This window comes from Periophthalmus magnuspinnatus, chromosome 21 (genome assembly GCF_009829125.3).
Source record: "Periophthalmus magnuspinnatus isolate fPerMag1 chromosome 21, fPerMag1.2.pri, whole genome shotgun sequence".
Taxonomy (NCBI): domain Eukaryota; kingdom Metazoa; phylum Chordata; class Actinopteri; order Gobiiformes; family Gobiidae; genus Periophthalmus; species Periophthalmus magnuspinnatus.
Genome location: NC_047146.1, coordinates 6,965,644 through 6,987,730, shown reverse-complemented (window position 1 = coordinate 6,987,730; position 22,087 = coordinate 6,965,644). Strand labels below are relative to the sequence as shown.

The window sequence follows — 22,087 nt, the reverse complement described above, 5'->3', positions numbered from 1 at the left end:
CAGTATAAACACTATGGAGTCCCTTAGGGAAGAGGAAACGGAAATGTCACATTGCCCAGCAAAAATGGGCCCACTTAATTACCACTTCAGAGCATCTGCATCTGCAAGGGCGTGATTGTGCCCAGGACATGAAGGCAGGCAATTACAAAGGGATTGTTGTCAGTAAATATCTGTCTATTAAATACATCTGTTTTTGTATTTGAGGTCATCATTTATCAGTGCAGTAAAACCCTAAAGTGATCTCACACAAACACGGATCTAAACCAACGGCACACAGGTCGGTGTCCTTCACTACTTCCTCCTTGTTATCTTTGATTTGCCAATTAAGCTGTCCACAATCTTTATGGTTGTAATTATGGAGCTTTCATCTGCCAGCTGTCTGTCCTACTTCTAGCTGCTTCTGTAGAACATTGTTTGTCTACTTAGAGATTGGATTGTTGCTTCAAAACAATTTAAAGTTCAATATTAGCTACTATCAATGACTCTAAATCTGTAAAGGGCTCCAGGGCAGAAAGCACTTCACTGACTGAAGTAGTGCCTACCTTGATGATTCCTCTGATGTGCATCTTGGCGATCATCTCAGCCGTGTACAGGAACATGAGCAGGGTGTCCAGAGTAAAGGTGACATACTGAAGGGGAGGGTAGTGCTCAAAGGTCTTCGGAGTATTCATACACACTGAGATGACACTTATGATGGCACAGGCCCGCAACAGGGAGTGCACCCACTGCAACACAATACACGCAGAATCGTAATCATAATACAACCGACAGAGATGTTGGCTGTATTTAGAAGACAAGGAGGTAATAATAAAACAGATATTTAACAGGTAGTTGTTGTTTTATGTTTGCCACGGTAAGGCTGAATAAAGTTTTGCAAACACTGTGCACTCTCATTAATTTACTTAGAAATCCTATATTACGCAAAATTGACTTCTGACTTTTTAGCCATACCTGGAATTGTGTTTTTTTCCATTCACACTGAGTAACCCTTTATTATTATATCTTCATCTCAGCTCAAAAATTCTCTGTTCCACCTTGTGGTGTCATAAAGCAGCAGTTTGTAAGTTAACAACTACATTTTAACTTTTGCTCAGTAGCAATTCCAGGCCTGATTCTAGTGAAGGTGTATGAAGTTTAAAAACACAGTGGAGCACTTCCTGTATTACCACATGACATCACAAGGTGGAAGTGTTTCCTGTTTTAGAGATGAACTCAGCTTAAATATGCAGGGTTTGAGTGTTAAACTTAATGAGGACATTATAAAATAGATCCAAGAATAGCATAATATGGGCTCTTTAGGAGTCCAATATTTTTGTGCATGTATAACTGCTATAAATATCTTAGAGACATAATTGAAATCATTATGAAATTGAATCACATGCAGTTTTAAAGTTGTTAAGATTCACAATACATTAACACAATTCTCACTGGTTTGTTGATCCAGAAGATGTCGGCGCTGTCTGCCAGTGTCTCGTCAGGCCCGAAGTCGGTCATGGGCTGGGCCTCGACCCGAGAGCTCTGTTTCCTCTTCAGCATGCTGGGGCTTGCTGTGCTATACAGAGAGTGGATCTGACAGACACAGGGAGGAAGATCATGCAGTGACTTACGCTAGATGAAAAAAGAGATACATTCTGGCCGCATCCAAGTCTGGGCAGTTTGTGGCAAGAGCATTTATTAAAATACAGATCTTATTTGTTCATATAGTATTCGTGTAAAGTACTTATGATTAAATAAAATTAGAATTTCATTTACTAAAAATACTACCCAAACTTAAATAGCCAGAACAAAGGCCTGTACTCCGAAATTAAAAGTGTTACACTGTTGAACGGTCACTGAGACACATGACATAGCACACATGGGACACAGGACAAGTGTATTCAGGTTGGACAGACTTACCATTTAATCAAACTAATCTCCACCAGTTTACCACCAAGCCACAAGAAATGTACACTGTACCATTGTACAGTGTGACCTACGCGTGTCCTTGTCATAGACAAGTGTTTGTGTGCGTTTGTATAATGCAGAAAAAAAAAACGATGTAAAGGCTGTTTGAACATAGGAACAGAAGAGAATGACAGTCTGAATGGAGACAAAGCGCACATACCAAAGGGAAAAGTAAAGCTGAAATTGCTCCAGCACTGCACATAACATGCGATCAGGCATACCCTGTAAATAACACACAACAGTTAGTCAACATTATGGCATTATGGTGTACAGTAACACTATCCACATCTACAGTACGCTCATAGAGACAGAATGCCCACCACGTCTGACACCAAGGCATATATGAACACACTCTATGAGGGAGTAAGTGACTGGTGTAGTGGTGAAGGAGCATGAGGTGGAAGAGGAGTAGGCCACTCACTGTGAGGCTCCTCATTGGTGCATTCATTCCCAGGTCACAGAGGGCGGAGACACCAGCCAGAGAGAGACAAGAGATGCAAGAAGGACACTGTCCTGAGGCCTGAAGAGCCTGCAGCAGCCATGAGTGAACACCAGAGGAGTTATACAAGGTGAATAGTTACACATTACATGGGTTTATGTCTAAACCAGAACAAACTGAAGGACAAGGTCAAGGTCAAACAAAACTATTGAGATTTCTGTAAAGAGAAACAATTAGAAATGGAACTCAACTAACACAACTGCACAGAAAGTGAAAAACAAATCTGTGGTTAAAAAAAAGAAAAAAGAAAGGATTAAATTACTTCACTGGTTCAACAAGAATTTTTTAAGAACAATGCTTCTCTGTTATGCTGCTTTTATGCCACTACCAATAGGGATGCACCGATTTTGATATTTTGGCTGAAGGATCTGCCAATGCCCGATATTAACTACAACTAGGGCATAGACTTAAAAACATGATTTATTTCCTTTCAACACAAACAGAATAAGGTAATCCAAATGTGTTTTGTAGATGTTATCACCAATTTATAGACCAAAATGGGGTATCGGTTGAACTGATATCTTGGAAGCCGATATCTGATCCACCAAAATTTTCAGTATCCATCATCAATATCCAATACCAGTATCGTATCAGTGCGATCCAAACTACCAAGAAAAGAAACTGTCCATTCTATAAAACCCCATGTAGTTAGAAGCAATTTCCCAGTGTAATTGCTACACTTAACATATGCAGATGGAGACTTGAAGAAGAGTGAAAACTAAATTACAGGCTCTTAGTGCTATTATGTGGGAGTATAGGTGGCATAGACTGCAATTACTTTCCCATTTGAAAAAGGACACGTTCTTCTCATGCAGAATACTATCACTGGGCAGGTTAATTGTAACTGTTGGTATGTGCATGGTGCAGGAAAAATAGACCTCTTAACATAAAGTTTAGCGTAGAAGTTGGTAGTAGCTTGGTTCAGCAAAATGACTTAAAGTACACTTGCTAGCATGCTAAACAGCTATTTGAAATGTTATGTTATGCTAATATAATACTGGGCACTGTTTTGACACTTCAGTTTTATTATATTTCCATAGCCCCATAATTGAAGCACATTTTATTAATTCATATTGCCATTTGAAACGAATCAAATGAATCATAACTCATTTTGAGACAGTAATATAGTCACACAGGGAACTCTATTTGTAATGAAGATGAAAGGTAACTGTCCAACTGCTCCTGGTTCAAGATTTAAGATAATAGCATAACTAAAATGACCCATATCCACTTGATAAACATAAATCTAGGCTCCTCTGCAAGTTATCTAACACATGTAGGCCTGAGCCTGATGAAGACAGCCAGGTTACTATGGAAACGGCTACGAGCTAAGATGCTACAACGGCTAAAATCAAGCTAAACCCGAGGAAAAACACGCGATAGGCTTTTATTTTACGAACACTGACGGCTCTCATTGTCAGCTAATACCGTCTTTGAGACACAAGTCATGTCACAGAGTAGTAACAACACCACAAACTGTAGCCAAGGCCTGGTCCAAAGCACGAAAACCTGTCACTTCCTGGAGAAAAGCGAGAGTAGCCGCGGCATCGAGCGTCACCTGCGGCATCCCTTTAAGAGCAAGGTGTCCTCGTGCAACGGTCGGCGTAAACGATAAACGAACAAAACGTGCGTGTCACTTACGATAGTCGGATGTTCTTTACCAATCCTGCTTTTTCTGGCCCATAACATCAGCTGTTTTCCGGTGTCGGATTTGGCAAAGGCGCTGTGGAGAGCGAGAGAGAGAGAGAGAGAGAGAAAAGAGAGGGAAAAGAGGAGAGAGAGGAGAGAGGGGAGCGGGAGCGCGCGCAGGTGGCAATCACATCAACAGCTCCGCGTGCAGGGGAGGAGCGCGCCGTTACCATGGCGACAGTGAGGGCGGCTCCAGAGGTCAGGACGCAGGTTGTGCTCTTTTAATCTCCCAGTTAACTGCTTAAATGTGAACTTATATTTCATTTGGCATTGTCATTAAAAGCGTAATTTAATAGAGTGATAGGACTAGCCGCTAGCCGCTAACCACACCTTTGAAGATGGTGAAAAAAGGAAAGAAAAGACGACAAAAAGAAATGGTTTGAGAGGTGAGTTAAAGAAGCATTGTTTTGTTGGGAAAAACAATCATCTTTGAACAGGATTGAGGGCCTTAGACATCATCTTTCCCCCATCTATAACTTCATCCTCAGACCCAAAGCAAACAAATGAAACAAAGAGGACAATGGAGCGGGCCAGGATGTCAATAGGTGTGAAAGCTCGCATTGAGAGCTACGTATGTCTCAGGCACAGTGCACACTTAGCTTAGCACAATAGACCTAGCTTGTAAACAAAAGCTGTTTCCAGTTTCAGTGTAGCTAGCTCCTCCCTTCAGACAGATTTAAGGCAGTTTCCAGCAGTGATCTGACCACAACTGAAGAATCGGCTTGAATGAGCAGCTAAACGTCTTCACTCCTACGACGTTTTGTCCAGTTGACAGATTTTATTTTTGGCTTTTACTAGTAATATGTCAGTGTAATCCCTCAGTCGTCCAGGTCTGATCCATAACTTTGGTTTTACTAGTAATAGGACTACTTAGTTTGGATGTAGAATGTAGAAAATTCACAGGTTAGGCGGCTACTTGAGCTGCAGAATGACGGGAACTCTGGATTGGGAAAGGTGCACACTTACGACTCATTCTACAGCAGATAAATCAAGGAAGTGTTATCAAGTAGGCCATCCGCAACCAGTTCCTATCTGATGTTTTTGCTTGATTGGAGTAAGTAGCCCCATAGTCTTCAAATGTTACACTTTTCCATTAAAGAGACAATATTACGCTATTTCTGACCCATGTTATAATGTTGTTTCCTCATCACAAACAGACGTGGAGTTGTGTTTTGTTTCATTCACACATGTTTAACACACAAATCCTGCATATTTAGGCTGAGTTCTTCTCTCAAACTGAAAACACTCTGATCCACCTTGTGATGTCATCATGTGATAATACAGAACGTGCTCCACCATAGTAAATAGTTAGTGAATGAAACATGTGTGAATGAAACAAAACACAACTCCAGGTGTGTTTTTGAGGAGTTAACAACGTTATAACAAGGCTTAAAGGTCACAAGAGTAAAATTTCTGTCAGGCAGATAGACTACGTGTGTTTCATTTTCTCAATAGTTGCTCTGTTTTTAATGTTCCAATGTTGCCTCACGTGCTCTTTCATTTTCATTATTCAGCTACGTTGTGTGCTGTTGCAGTATTTTACCTCTACTGCTCAGGCTTAGCTGTTCTGGGGCAGCCTGGCAGAAGTGTGGCGGACAATATGGGCCATACCACCTGCTGTCACACTCAGAGGTTTTAGCCCTGATAAGACCTGATCTGAGTTTTGATCGAACCATTAATCATTACGTTAGGCGACTCATAGGCTACAGTATGAGACGAGCACACCTGCAAGACATAAAAAAAACATCTGGAAGAGAGGAAATGGGTGGGAAATAAAGTCTGCTTCTAATTACATATGAAAAATCCATCCAAACTGTTCTTTTTGCCCCGGACTGCCTGCGACTGAAGTAATCAAAGGCACTTGTATGGAGAGGACTATTGGCCTCTGAAGAGACTGGGCCAGCTCAGGCCAGCCTGCTGCTTTTCTTCTCCTTTTCCCTCCTCACTCTCTCCCTGCCTGCTGTCTGTTTTAGGAGAGGGAAATTCCTTCAAGCTACTTTGCCGGAGTTACTGTTGGGATTTAAACATGCACTCAGGAGCTTTGGTGCAGTCCATGCTTGTGCCGTTACTTGTGATCCTGCTCTGTACTGTGGAGGACACTCTGTTACAATCGGTGAGGTGAGTTTTGGTCTTGCTTTGCGTATTTCCACTGTGTTCTGTGTGAGGAGGGAGAGTTAGAAGCAAAGCGAGGCTGAAGCATAGAGTTTTGCTGACAAAGATAACATTTACAGAGCTAAGTGCGAGAGAGTGTGTGAGTTCATAGCATATGGTGGAGTCATTGTACGTGAGATAAATGTCTTTAGGTGAACGACCACACGTGTTTACATTTTGCACTTTCAAAAATAACAGACCAATAATCTAATCCGTCTCTCACAGAAGGGTATCTCAAACTCAGATCAATCAGAATTCGTTTAAGAGCATTTGGCATTAAATAAATAACAGCTCTCTATTAATGTAAAGCTACAGAGAAATACAAATACAATTTAAATGGTATGGTATGCTTTTATTTGGACAGGCACAGTGCACAACATTACATTTACTTTAAAAACAGGAAAGATTATAGCAAAAGTACTAGTTTCCACCTGTAGTCCCTGGACAGGCTGATGTGTAAGTAAAAGTAAAAGTTTGCTGCAGATGGATGAAAGTCCTGTTAACGTATTGTACACACATCTAGTACAACACATCTCGCCCCTCAAATGTCAAATAGTCATTATCTCAAACATGTATATAAAATGTATAAAATGCAACGTGGTCGTCATGTGATGCCGGTGCACCTGTTGTCATGTACGCTCTGTAAGCTACAGTTTGTGTCAATCTAGATGTTTTGTCAGCTCAAAACAAGCTTCAGTGAAATAACAGTTGAAGGCAAAGTTTATTTGTACTGCACAATTTGTACACAAAAGCAATTCAAAGTGCTTTACAGAATAAGAAAGACATTAAAAATCACAATACAACAAATCAAAACATACATAATCATCAAAAAATTAACATTAAAATAGAGAACGCAGAATAAAACCCTTTCAGTTTTTTTATGCACAGATAAACAGAACCATTTTGAGCCATTGTCAAAGTAGAATTTACTGTCAAAGTTTGTATTTGACAGTATATCACATGTAAACCCGCAGGTATATTCTGTAACTTTTCACATTAAATATTGTATTTTTAATAGGAGTGACAGGAAAACATATCCCTGTCACTGTTTATGTCTACTGCTTAAAAGGAGCAGCTGCTCTGAATCCCAAAAAGGTTTGAACAGTCAAAGAATGTGAAGAAGAATCCAAATAAAACAAAGCTGTGTGAGAAACGACATCAAGTAAAAAATCGAGGTTTGCCACGTCCTCTGCAGAGCGCGTTTAGTGCTATTGCATTAGTTAGCTTAATCCTCAGTAAAAATGGTGTTGTGTTTCCATGGTGGCTCATGTTTTCACCATGTGCTGTCTTCAATCCTGCCTCAAAACACATTTAAAATTCTATTAAGTACTATTTCAGTCAGTGCGGTTAGTCAGAGCTCCCATTGTAACATATGTGCGTGATTGAGTTTAATATATTACATATTTACATCAGTGGATTCAAAGTTGCTTCTAGTTTTGAGTTTCGTTTTTTTAGTTCTGATTTAGACCTAATATTTGAAATCATCACATTATATTATAAAACACTGCTTATCCTCAAAGTACCGCAGCAATAGTAGTAGTGACAGTCCACTGATATTTTAGAAGATCCTTTCGTCCAGATGTGCCCCCGTCCACCGTTGACCTCTGACCTCTGACCTCAGTGGCTGTAAACCCCTGACCCCTGTGTGTCTCCAGCCAGGTGGGAGGAGGCGTGTGCAGGCTGTCCTCAGAAGCATCCAGCCGCCGCTGCCGCACGCCCGACGGTAAAGTGTGCAGCGGGAGAGGGTCATGTGACTGTGGCATCTGCATCTGCCAAGCCACGGATCCAGGAAAGTTTTATGGGCCTCTCTGCGAATGCCACGACTGGGTCTGTGCCATACATAATGGGAAAACCTGTAATGGTGAGTGAGGGGATGGAACATGTTGAGCCGAGCACATACGAAAACAAAAACAGACGTTCGCATCCGACACCGCATGAGTACGGATCAGACGCAGGGCAGTGGTGTTCATTTAGGTTTAAAAGTGATTATATTCCACTCTAAGTAGTTCCTGATTTCTGCCCTGTTTACTACTGATTTAGACTTTGTTTGGACCTGCTCTAGTTCTCGTTTAGTCTCATTCTAGCTCATGTTTACTTGCACTTCAGAACCAATTTTGATGGAGTGTGTGTTCAAGTGTGTCCCCAGTATTCAAATGTTCCATATCTTCAAATCAATATTAGATTATTTGTTATTTTGCCCACTTTTTTTTAGACAATCCCAGTTGTGTGCAGTGCTTCACAAACAAAAACTGGCATGGAATATCACATTTAATACTTTCATTTGCAGTGTTGGAAAGTAACTGACCATGTACCGAGAATATATATTTAGAAGAATCATTTTGAGTAACTTTATTCTGGTATACGTACTAAACTCAAAGGAATACATTGCGGTATTTGCTCATTACGCTTCAAACTGCACATAATCAGTGAGAAAACTAGACTAGACTAAACTCTGCTCTTGTTGTGAGGCATGTGAGGTTTTTCCATGTCCAAGTTATGATAGAAACTGCATAACAAACAGTGAAACGAATATGAAGCTGTTTTTAATCCCAAGATGCGTTTTTTCATTATAATCTAAATGCGACTTGATGTGAAAGTATTTGAAGTACACAGAATGCAGTACTCTGATTGGACCAAGCATCCGAATATGTTACAAAATACATTTTAACGCAGGTATTCAGTATTCTGTAACTAAATACATCGTTGTAACTGGACTGAGTGACTATTTAGACTATGAAACATTATCATAAATATTGAAATAGTGCCTTTGGTTTTATAATATAATCATGTTTAATTTCGTGCTACTTAAAAAAAGTTTTGCCTTCTGCTTGTTTAGACATTTGTATCTAAAATGGATTTCTGTATCGTCTCTTGTGTTGGGATGATCCGATCCAGCTTTTTTTCACTTCCGGTTGTACCTTCCGATACCTAATACGTTGATGTTGTGAATTAACCTCGTCTATAAACACTAAAATGACTGAATTATTCATCTAAGTTTGTTGTATCCGTCCCTATTCAAATAAATAATCAAATAAATAAACACAATTAACTGGCCCCAGTGTAGAGATGGAAAATTACGCTTATTTCCTATTACACAAGAGATTCAATTGTGTTACGCAACTGTTATTTGGCTTTCAAATTACTACTGAAGAGCTTCATATGAATAAAAGTTCACACATTATGAGATAAGCCTATTCCATCCAATTAAAAGCCCAATCAGGATATGAGCTTAACCGATATTATGGAAACGATGCCCGATCCTGCAAACTTTTCATTCGCAGTATCGGTAAAAAGTAACGTCGCATCCTTACTTTTGTACAGTGTCCTCTATAGTCACTGGGCTATGAGCTATCAAGGCATAATGGAGACAGGTGTGGCTGGAGAACAGGTCTAATAGAGATATATGTGTATATGTGTGTGTGTGTGTGTGTGTATTGGCGAGGGGGGTACAGGTATGTGAGGCTGACTGATTTATTTGGGAAGACAAGTTGGCTGCTGTGAGCTGCTCATTATGGTTGAGCAGTCTGGAGAAAGACGGCCCCGCTCCACTCTGATAATGGGGTTTCACTCACGGCTGCGCTCCCTGCAATCGCCAGCCCCGGTGCATTCACGGAGGCAGGAGTTTTCACACCGGGTCCGAGCTAGACGCACACGTATCGATCTGTATCCGTTTCAAATCGACACGCACACACACACACGCCAAAGTGCACAATCGCAAGCGCACACTATTGGGGGTTTTAAGGCGTATCTAAGGGAAGAATAGCCTCCTCTGGTGATATCCAATGGCCCGTGCAGGATGCCGGGGTCCGCTGTCTGAGATCGGCAGCCAATTTCTCTCCCTGAGGCTCCCTTATCTCCGCCTCTCACAACTGCCAGCCGATAACATCAAATCATTTTTTTCTTCTCGGGGATAAACTGTGTGCTTTGCTGCTATAACGGCATTGAAATGTTCCTTTGCCCTATACCAGGACGTTTATTTTCCCTCATTCAAATCAAACCCGAAGCAAAGTGCAAACTGGTTGTTGATGCGCGTTTGGTTCGGTCTGTTCAGTCGCCGCGTCTCTGCTCTCCGTGCTCCACCCAGCCAATCTTCTTAAACATGGATATGTCTTTGAATCTGACCTTGGCCGGGCTCTTTTCATTTCGATATTGTCGGATCAAGTAGGGATTTGTTGCAGAGGACAGTAAATAGTAAATAGTGGATTAGACCTTCTATGCATGTTCTGCTGTAACGGGACTTGTTAAAATTCTTACTTTTTCAACGATTTGACTGTACAATTTATATATCGATCTGATCTCTGTGGTAATATGCTAATTTGGTCACAAACATAGACTGTATAAAGACGTGGACTGAGTGAGTGTGACGTCACCCACAGCGTTCAGCTCCAGTCAAATGAAGCTCATCGAGGCTAGCGGTTATAGCGGCTAATTTGGAGCTGATTTCCATATTTGTAATTCCGATCGCGAGTATCATAGCAACCAAAGAGCCAATCCGGAGTGAGGCTGTTGAAGGTAACGCCCCTTCCCGCTCACGTCGCTGGTTTACCAAGGAGCGGGAGCTTAGCAATGCTGTTAATTTCTTTTTCAACTGTGTAGGAAGCATAAACAAAGCATTGAATTTATGTCTTAAATGAAGATAGCGGTGGAATTTTATAAGTTTTCTTCTTCCTACTCCTTTTTGAGCTTATATAAAGGTTAATTTGTGAAACGTGCTTTATGTGAACCTGATACATGTGCTTGAAATAAATAAATAAATGAATAAATGAATAAATGAATAAATGAATAAATAAATAAATAAATAAATAAATAAATAAATAAATAAATAAATAAATAAATAAATAAATAAATAAATAAATAAATAAATAAATAAATAAATAAATAAATAAATAAATAAATAAATAAATAAAATAAAATAATAAACATAATCAAACCTGTTGCTAATGTTCTCGGTAAAAGCAGGTGCCTGATATGTTCGCATCTTAATTTACAGACAAAACAGCAAAATAAAAACACCAGAACGGGTTAATACGAACATTTTAAAGCCAAAACGACGAGTCTGACAGCAGCAGTTACAGACAGAGGAGCCACAGCTTTTCAATAGATAGTGAATTGTAGCCGAAAGCACGCACAAGATCACTTCCTGTTTGGAATGTGGTGGCTAGAACATTAGTCCAACAACATTCCCAGCTTCTCTTCCAAGCTTTTTTTTGCAGCTTCTCAAACACAGACACTTCTCCTCAGTCTCTTCTCCTATTGGTGGGCGTCGGTCGTGCTCTGAGTGACAGGTAGATTTGACCAATCACAGCGCAGTGATACTTAGAGGACGCTTTACTTATGTCAAAAGGTCAATAGACACTAAATATGAACCAGGATTAGAGAATGACACATCAGGGCCGATGCTGATACAGATACGTTGGGCATTTAACACAAATCAACATTACTTTATATCAGTTTTCTGTTTGTATTAGTGTATTTTTTAGGCAGCAGATCAGATTGACCAAAACAAAATGTCACCCAAAGCTGTAGATTTAAGTCCTACAGCCGACACGCTGAAAAGTTTAATCTCTAATCATAATCAAAGAAGAAAATAGCGTAATTGATTTTTGGCCCATCACCCGCCCCCTCCCGAAACTGAGATAACGACTTTTTTGTATTGGAATAACACGAGCACAAGCTAAATACATTAACCGTCCTGACTTTTCCGAGCATTTAAACGTACGCTGCACATGTGGCTCTGTTTCCATTCCCCATTTCACAGGCTGTATTTTCCCTCTTTTGATGAGCCACGTGAAACGCCTTCCCTTTTCTTCTCCTCCGCGTCCTCGTTCCCCTCTTTTTCTCCGTAACCCTTTAACTGTCATTGAGGTGTTTTTCTTACGTGACCGCTGTCTGCTTCAGTCTACACCATTTATCTTGTTTTTTTTTTCCCCCTCCATTATCAAAGACACGGGGGGCGGCTCAGGTCTCTGCAGCCAAAGCAACGAGCAAAAAAGATTTATATTTAAACACAATACTATAAGATAATTAGGATATTATTTTGATGTTAGCCTTGTTAGCATTAGCATCGTCCGCTTCCTACCTCCCAGTTAGAACTTTTCAAAGCATCTGTGTTTTTGGCTTAGCCCTGAGTCTTCCTGCGCTCCGTCAGAATCAGAGAAGATCCCACTGCGGGGCGTATTAGGCTGGACACGGCTGGTTCTGATCAAACTTCTACAGAGACCTTGTCAGTATTACATAATGAAATACTGTTCAGCTTTACTGCAGATTAATAATTCATAAAAATCCATTTTGTTTTCGCTGACCCAAGTTATGTTTTAGATATACTAAGGGCAATAAGAAGTAACAGAAAGTACATGCAACAGACTGAGGCCAATAAGAAGTAACAGAAAGTACATGCAACAGACTGAGGCCAATAAGAAGTAATACAGTACAGTACAATAGACTAAGGCCAATGTGAAGTAACAGAAAGTACATACAACAGACTAAGGCCAATAAGAAGTAGCAGAAAGTAAAGTACAACAGACTAAGACAAATGTGAAGTAACAGAAAGTACATGCAACAGACTGAGGCCAATAAGAAGTAATACAGTACAGTACAACAGACTAAGGCCGATAAGAAGTAGCAGAAAGTAAAGTACAACAGACTAAGACAAATGTGAAGTAACAGAAAGTACATACAACAGACTAAGGCCAATAAGAAGTAACACAGTACAGTACAACAGACTGAGACCAATAAGAAGTAAAAGAAAGTACATGCAACAGACTGAGGCCAATAAGAAGTAACAGGAAGTACATACAACAGACTGAGGCCAATAAGAAGTAGCAGAAAGTAAAGTACAACAGACTAAGACAAATGTGAAGTAACAGAAAGTACATACAACAGACTAAGGCCAATAAGAAGTAACACAGTACAGTACAACAGACTGAGACCAATAAGAAGTAAAAGAAAGTACAGTACAACAGACTAAGGCCAATAAGAAGTAAAAGAAAGTACAGTACAACAGACTAAGGCCAATACGAAGTAACAGAAAGTACATGCAACAGACTAAGGCCAATATGAAATAACACAGTACAGTACAACAGACTAAGGCCAATACGAAGTAACAGAAAGTACATACAACAGACTGAAGCCAATAAGAAGTAATAAAGTACAGTACAACAGACCAACGCTAATATGAAGTAACAGAGAGTACATACAATAGACTAAGGTCAATATGCAGTAACAGAAAGTACAGTACAACAGACTAAGGCTGATATGAAGTAACAGAAAGTACATACAACACTGCTGTGTCATTACAGTCATTATGTAGTTCACCTTAAGTATTTTCTTGTACAACTTTTGATGCACCTTCGCTTCAATATTGGGGTGCTGGGCAGTGTGCCTAGTGAGTCACATAATGATTCCAGTGTGGGCTGCAAAGAAGAAAAAGCCACTTTAGTCTGTCCAGCTCTGCTACTCAGAGGCTGTTTGGATTGGCCAATTACAGCGTCCAAAGGCTGCGTGCTGAAAAAGTACATTGCTGTGATCAGAGCTGGAGGGGCTTAAAACCTCCCTCAGAGATATAAGCAGGATATGAGAGACTCACTAAAGTCGACAGGCCCAATATAAGGAAATGTAAAAGCCAGAGGATGAAAGCAGCGGGCCCTCGTTCTGGGGCCACACAAACACACAACACTTTATTACCTGAGACAGGTGTCTCCCTGATATTTCCCACTGAACAGGGCCTGACGCTCTGTTGTTTCACGCACCGCGGCCCACAGGGAGAGACGACACAGCCAAATAATTACCTGCTGAAATGAGCAATTGTGTTGTGGAGAACATGATCCACACAGAGTAAGTGAGGAAATGCCATTTGGATAGAAAACAGGTATAAAACACAATTCTAAAATATCTCCTGTCGTTGGATAAATGTAATTAAAGTATGTTCTAAAAAAATAAAAAAATATGTTAACATCAAGTCAGCGCAGACAAAGAAAAAATATCTTTAAAAAAAACATTCACTGAGGCACAAGAAAATGATTTGTAACAGTGAAACTCTTCTAAATGAAACAACAAACAGGCCATTTTGTTGTTTATCTTCGTCTCAATATCACACATTGTTTTTCATTAAGAAAGCTGCTAAATTTCAAACCTGATACCGGCCTCGCTGTGTGAGTCACCAGTGTCGGCTCATCACCATTTAATCACTGTAAAGTCACATCACTAGTTATTACTGTCACTGATGTCAACAGAGACACAGCCCCTGCTCGGTCCCGGCGCTGGAACGACGAGCTGATTGGCTGGATTCCTTTGCTGTTCGAATGTGCGTGGGACAGAACCTGACACCCCCCGAGCCGCTAGAGTTACTGCTCCGGAAGTAGTGGAGGAGATAAACGTCGTAGAGACAGTTAGCAGCCCACACATGGAAACCTGTCTTGGAGGAAATGAGCAGTTAATCAGTAACAGAGTCTCAAGGCAAGGTTAAAGCTCTGACTTGTGTCCAGAGGTGGGCATCTGTGTAAATATATATGCAACTTACAATAACAATAAGAAATAGGCTATTACTTTAAAGTGGGACTAAACACATAAACTCCACCCACAACAACAGAACAGAAAACTCATAGGTGTCCACACTTTATACTCCGCCCCTGCAGCAAGGTGTTTGTAATCAGAAACACCTGGTTGTAATCAAGGCAGTGCTGTGTGATGTCACCCAGTACCCGAAAGTGCAGAGGACAATGGAGGCAGCACATACTCAGGTTTTGTTTTTTGTTTGTTTTGTTTTTTTACGAGAAATCAGCAAATGTGCCTAGTTTGCACTAAAAATGCTAAATAAATATATAGATAAATACATAAAAATAAATAAATAAATGAATAAATAAATAAATAAAAAGATTAGGAACAGTAAATGCAGTATTGCTATTAAAACAGCATATACACAGTTTAGAGGAAAAAATGGGATTTAGTGTTACCTCAGATAATATAATTTAACGTGGGATTAAAGTAAAATGCGGCAACCCAAATATTACTGATTGGAATGAAATTATTAAAAATTATAGAGCTACAGTTTCTGCTTCTGATCCACAGAAAAAAGAGAGAAATTAAAATCATATCTGAAGGTTTGGTGCCTTTGTCCAAATACTAGAACTGTCAACATAAATCTTAAAACACCACAGTGGGAAGAGAAACTAGAAGTTTTTCTCAAACTGAGAGGTAAAGTTGTTGAGCTTTTTGAGCTTTTGGCAGTATTTTACAAAAGAGAGTCCGTGGGTGGCAGTCAGAAAATCAAATTTCCAGAAACTTTGTACCTCCAAAGTTCTGTTACATAATCCTGTCACAGAGGCACATATTATTTTGATTGCTATGCTCAGAGCATACTGTAGCCTTGTTAGCATTAGCGTCGCCCCCTGTCCACGTTCTACCTCCCAGCTAGGACTTTTCAAAGCATCTGTTTTTTTGGCTTAACCCAGAGCCTTCTGCCCTCTGCCAGAAACAGAGAAGATCCCACTGCAGGGCGTATTAGGCTGGACACGGCTGGTTCTGATCAAAGACCTACAGAGGCTGTTGTCAGAATTACACAGGTTGGCCAGACGCCCCTATTGAAACCAGGTCTAAACCAGGTCTAAACAAGGTCTAAACCAGGCCTAAACCAGGTCTAAACCAGGTCTAAACCAGGTCTAAACCAGGTCTAAACTAGGTCTAAACCAGGTCTAAACCAGGTCTAAACCAGGTCTAAACCAGGTCTAAACTAGGTCTAAACCAGGTCTAAACCAGGTCTAAACCAGGTCTAAACAAGGTCTAAACCAGGCCTAAACCAGGTCTAAACCAGGTCTAAACCAGGTCTAAACCAGGTCTAAACTAGGTCTAAACCAGGTCTAAACCAGGTCTAAACCAGGTCTAAACAAGGTCTAAACCAGGTCTAAACCAGGCCTAAACCAGGTCTAAACCAAGTCTAAACCAGGTCTAAACAAGGTCTAAACTAGGTCTAAAGCAGGTCTAAACTAGGTTTAAACCAGGTCTAAAGCAGGTCTAAACTAGGTCTAAACTAGGTCTAAAGCAGGTCTAAACTAGGTCTAAACCAGGTCTAAACCAGGTCTAAACAAGGTCTAAACTAGGTCTAAACCAGGTCTAAACAAGGTCTAAACTAGGTCTAAAGCAGGTCTAAACTAGGTCTAAACTAGGTCTAAACCAGACCTAAACCAGGTCTCAACCAGGTCTAAACCAGGTCTAAACCATCTCTATTTTTGACCAACCTGAGCCCTACCAACAGTAAATGGCGTAATATTAACATTTGTTTAGCTAAATGCATAAAAAAAATCGGCAATGTTTCATAATTTAATGACTTCAAAAAATATGTAAAACTCCGTTGAGAAGATGCGACTGGAGTAAATGTGTCTAATTATCCCCCTGGTTTGTATATTTATAAGTTTGAGTTTTCCGATTGGCCAGAGCAGACAGCACTAGTCAGGAGTGTCTCGAGTGGCACTGATAATGGGCAGGGATAGGTAGGATGTCTCTGGTTAATGAGTGATGGCCAGCCCTTGAAAAGGACACTGCATTTACATGACAGGCGTGTCAGGAGATGATTGAGTGTGACGTACACGGCCCTCGCTGCTAAACGCGCTGAGAGCCACATCCATTATAACTTGTCAACAGCCTTCATTTGAATAGTATGAGTCCTCCTGTTTTTCATATTGCTCAGCACCGCGAGGATGAGAAGCAGCCTGTGGTGTGTCCGATACTGTTAACACGAAGTCGTCACTGTGACTCAACAATTTGCACATTTCAAATCTGAATTTCAAAAATGCAGCAAATCGTGAATTCGTTGGAAAGAAAATTGGCTTATGCAATATCAAAGTGGTGTTTAACGACTTTACACATTGCGCTACAGAGCCAGAAAATTCCACGTATCCCTGTGTCCGTATAGAGTTTGTGATTCGACGTGACATGGGCTGAATGCATAAACAGCATGTGGTGTTCTGCTCTCCCCCCCCCTTCAGACCGAGGCTACTGCGACTGTGGGACGTGTGAGTGTGACGACGGATGGTTCGGTGAGGCCTGCCAGTTCCAGGAAGACTGTACCCTCTCAGGCAAGAAAAGCAAAGAGCTCTGCAAAAACCCGCAAGGAGTCGTCTGCTCCAACAGAGGTACACAGCGCGACCCGTTTGTATTCAGAGCAGAACTGCACCCGCTCCATGGACTTGTGCACATTAAACGTAGTGTTAGTTTGATAATTTGTGAAATGCCCTACTGTAAAACTGTATTTCCTTCAGCTATATATTGAACTTTTACCTTGCAACTGATTTTGCTTGGGTTCGATTCAGTTCAAGTTGATTTTTAAAGCACATTTGAAACAACTTGAGGGCTTCACATAATAGTTAACAAAAAATAAATATACAGGTAACACAATACACAAGCAAAGATCAATAAAACACCAAGATATCCTATTAAATACCAGGGAGAAGAGGTGGGTTTTCAGTCTAGTCTTAAACTGCGTGAAAGACTGAGAGGATCTGACAGGCAGAGGGCGCTGTTCCATAGTCTGGGTGCTGTCGCCTCTCCTCTGGGGCCTGGGTTTGGGCACAGAGCTGCAGTAACTCCCTCAGATAAAGAGGACCCATAGAGTGCACACATTTAACCTCCTAGGACAGAGGTCTGCAACCACTCAAAGCTTCCAGTGTGGCTCTTTGCACTTTGATTGAGAAAAAAAAAAAAGTTTAGGAAATGGGTATGCTTTATTCATGAAGTTTGTATTTGACAGTGTTTGTAGCACACCAAAGAGTATTCATTCTATTTATATTTTTTTTTACTACTCGTCTGAGTAAATCCCATGCATAAAATCAGAAAGAATAATGATATTTCACATAAATATTACACATAAAATGCTCCAGAATGCAGGAAATTACATATAATTTGCTTAAAACCCCCAGATCCCCTAAAAATCACTTCAAATAAGTCCATAAAGTTCATAAATAGAATCTGTTACACGGTCTTTATAATATTTTAATAGCTGCAAACAGTTGACTCACTTCTTTTAAATTAATTTCACTTCATCTTGTTACTTGTAAAACATGTTTGGCTCTTTCGGGCTTTGATTTGGTGTGAAATGGGCCAGTGTGGTGCTGGGTTGCTGACCTCCGTCCTAGGACCTGACATCCACATATGTCGACACATTTTGGGTTGTCTAGGCCACAATGCAGATTTTTAGAAGAAGAATAACAGCAACAAGAACAGCACAATACAAAAATGTTCAATTCAGAATATTTTTAAGAGTTTAGCATGTTGAGAATATATTTTTTTAATCATTTTTTTGTAAAGTCACATGTCTCCCTGCTCCTGTCTGCAGCTCTTCACATGAGACGCACAATTGTTGTTTCTCATTTTGTTTTTACTCAGGACAAATGTTGCTGTGTTCAGGTTCTTATGATTCGAATGTCCACATGTGAGGACATTCGATTTACTCAGAAACTACATAATGTAAAAAGATTTGGATTTGTTTTTACACTCTACACTTTACACCCCAATCAGCCTAAATAACAAAAAGAAATTAATAAATCATGTCTCACCTGATATGAAACGGAGGCAGTGCAGGTTTGTAATTGTGAAGAAAGACAATCCAGTGTGTGAGTATGTGTATGAGAGTGGGGGGTATGTAAGCGAGCGGGGGCGTGTCGTGTGAGAGAGTGGGGTTGTGTGGAGTTGATCAAACTTTCAAATCAAACTTTATTTCTATAGCACCTTCCAACAACCAGAGCCGACCAAAGTGCTGTACAACATTAAAAACGAGATAAAAAACAATAAACATCATACAAATAGGTCAACAAAGCACATTACACCATTAAAATAAAGAAGAGTTGAGTGTGTGTGTTTTTACAAAAGAACCATCCAAAACTTATACCCCAAGAAACAAACATACTATCAGTAGAAGCCTGTTTTTATAAGGACTTAAACTAAATTCACATACTGTCCATACAAGGTCATAAATGGATATACCGTTAACTGTTTACAGAAGGTTTCAGTGCTCGCAGTCACCGATCGTCAACCGAAAGATGAATCCCTGTATCGTGTAACCGAAGTGTAGACATCTTAAAATAAGTATGTGTCGAGAAATAAGCTCACCTCAATGTTGTAACGCACAGTATTCAACACAGGATTTAAGCGTATAGCGATAAAACACCAAAAAAAATCATGCTTTTAAGGTTTCACAGCACCTCCAGGTTCAGATGGGGGTGACTTACAGGTGGATTGGACATTACGAGGGACAGAAATGACCCATGAGCTAATTTGTTTCACGTGTGTCACTGAAATAAATGTTCTGTTTGTGCTGTTGTGTTTAGAGCTTGGATTGAAGTACGAGCGCGACGGAGAGACTCATTTGCCGCTGTATAAAAATATAAAGACATTTGCAAGTCAAGTTTACAAAATATACCTCCATTCACTAATTATTACGCTGCACACGAAAGATTCTTTATAGTTTTATGCTTCTATTATGGATGGATATGGACAGACAGAGGCAAACAAACACAACTTGAACAGAAATCCACTGTAATCTTAACTCAGCTCTAACAATATGGCAAAGAAGGAGTTTTCTTTTCCCCCCCTGACAGCTGCAGCCCATCTGTGTATTGTGCACAGAGCCGGCGCTGCTCCGTGTGTTGTATTGGGTAACTGTGACTTCTTTTTACAGGCACTTGTAACTGTGGCAGCTGCCTGTGTCACGGCGAGGACGGCAGGGGCCTGATAACGGGGCAGTTTTGTGAGTGCGATGACAGCGAGTGTTTGGATGAGGACAGCGGAGAGGTGTGTGGAGGTATGACCCCCACCCAGCACCTTTTTCAGCCTTTATCTCAGTACTTGGTTGACATTAAAGGTCCTATATTACGCAAAATTGATTATTGTGAGCGTTTAGTCACGTTAGAATGTCGTTACGTCCTCAAAAACAGACCCAGAGCTGCGTTTTTGAGTGACACTTTATTATTAGTTTACATCTCCAAAGCTCAAAATGCTCATAAAGTCTTCAAGTTCACAGCTAACTTTTACCTTTTATTCAGTAGAGGTGGGAAATTCCAGGGCTGAACTGATCCTAAATGATTCTAATAAAGGTGTATGGGGTTTAAAAACACAGTGGAGCACTTCCTGTATCACCACATGATGACATCATAAGGTGGAACAGAGTGTTTTCTGTCTGAGAGAAGAGCTCAGCCTAAATGTGCAGGGTTTGTGTGTTAAACGTATGTGAATGAAACAAAAAACACAACTCCAGGTGTGTTTTTTGATGAGCAAGAACATTATAACAGATGAGAAAATGCAGTGATATGGGCCCTTTAACATGTTTGTAATATACATTTTTACTACAAAGCCTTAATGATACTGTAGATTCTCTTACCGAGACCAAAAATGAGACAACTCTCCATAGAAAGTTTCATTTCATTCAGCATCAACCCAACTACTGTATATGAGATCTGTTTAAACTCTATTTCTTCTCATAATATTTGTTCTTTTAGACAGATTTAATGTGATGAATTTGACCAATTTCTCTTCCATCACCCGCAGTTTCATAAGCTCTGTGTTTAAAAAGAATGAAATAGACTGTTTGGTGACGGCAAATTACGTTCATTGCACTAAAATAAATATTAATACAGCAACAGAATTTACCTATTACTGTTTTTATTGTGACAGTAATAAAATAGACACACTTTAAATGACTAAAACAGGCTTAGACGTGTACCGTACATGTGCTGGCTCGGTTTCATTGCAAAAACATATCGATACGTTGAAGTATTTGTTATATTAATTTGTGTTTTTTGTGGAAGTTGAGTGTTCCTGATGTATTTGTGTGATGTGCTTCCAGGCCATGGCCAGTGTTACTGTGGAAACTGCTTCTGTGCTGCTGGTTGGCATGGAGACAAATGTGAATTCCAGTGCGACATGAGCCCATGGGAAAGCAAACGGAGATGTACATCTCCAGATGGCAAAATCTGCAGCAACAGAGGTCTGTTTGACTCTAAGGTCCGGCTCACTGTGTCCAGATGTCACACTCACTCTGTCATTTACGTGCGCTACACTGAGTCATATTTGTCTGTCAGGTCACACGTGGAAAAGGTGGACGCTATCATCAACTTTTAAAAGCTTCCTGTTCAAATGATTAAATGTCACCTCATTTTAGTTTGTTATAGACCCAAAACTGAAACACTAAGAAAAGCAGAACTATTCCACGTGAAATTCTACCCGTGTTTGTGCGTCTGTTCATTATTCAAATTAGTCTTGGAAATGATTTGATATTTTTAAGCTCTGATTCTCAATGAGATCTCTGTTCTTTCATTTGAACACCCAACCAAGCGTTTCTTACACAGCAGCGTCTAAATAGCATTTGTTGGATGTCACAGGAGTTAATTTGGTGATTGTTGAGTAATTCCCAGTTCCCATTAATATTTAAGTAATCTTTCTTTGAAGCATGGCAAGATAATTCCAGGTGATTAATCCAGATCACACACATTGATTACGCAGACATGTTGATTTTAATTAATCCTTTCAATGCGATGTCTATAAGAGAGGCTTTCAGGAGGAGCAGACCTTCTCGTGTAGCTTCAGCCACTATTTTTCAGATAAATACAAATAACGTTTAATATTAAATCCTTGATATCGTGTATCATGAACCCGCCATTTGACATTCAGAGCTCGGAGCGGCCGTACGTGTGGTAAACCTGTTAGAGATAATCTTTAGAGCAGACATCAACACAAATGACTCTGTAAATCCACTGTTTCAGAGACAGGCAGAGCAGAGCAGACCTGAGCCAAGGGCCAGACATGTGCCATCCCAGGTCC

At 40.2% G+C, this 22,087-nt stretch overlaps 2 protein-coding genes across 4 annotated transcripts in view; one reads left to right on the top strand and one right to left on the bottom strand.

Moving 5' to 3' along the window:
• nalcn (sodium leak channel, non-selective) overlaps positions 1-4,149 on the bottom strand; it is a 47,900-nt gene extending 43,751 nt beyond the window's left edge. For 2 of the 3 annotated variants that reach the window (XM_033986987.2, XM_055230468.1), the window contains exons 1-4: positions 4,085-4,149; positions 2,366-2,473; positions 1,429-1,569; positions 543-725 (exon numbers count right to left, since the gene is read on the bottom strand). In XM_033986987.2, the coding sequence (XP_033842878.1) occupies positions 543-725; positions 1,429-1,569; positions 2,366-2,473; positions 4,085-4,132 (480 nt within the window). In that variant the 5' untranslated portion in view covers positions 4,133-4,149. Of the gene's footprint in view, positions 1-542; positions 726-1,428; positions 1,570-2,104; positions 2,167-2,365; positions 2,474-4,084 lie in introns of those variants that run through there. The other variant, XM_055230466.1, reaches the window with a different exon arrangement.
• Positions 4,150-5,966: 1,817 nt separating this feature from the next.
• The window catches only part of itgbl1 (integrin, beta-like 1), a 42,097-nt gene continuing 25,976 nt past the window's right edge, over positions 5,967-22,087 (top strand). Inside the window, exons 1-5 of the mRNA XM_033987038.2 lie at positions 5,967-6,250; positions 7,939-8,144; positions 17,263-17,409; positions 19,950-20,072; positions 21,114-21,254. Of these exons, the coding sequence (XP_033842929.1) occupies positions 6,159-6,250; positions 7,939-8,144; positions 17,263-17,409; positions 19,950-20,072; positions 21,114-21,254 (709 nt within the window). The 5' untranslated portion in view covers positions 5,967-6,158. The remainder of the gene's footprint in view (positions 6,251-7,938; positions 8,145-17,262; positions 17,410-19,949; positions 20,073-21,113; positions 21,255-22,087) is intronic.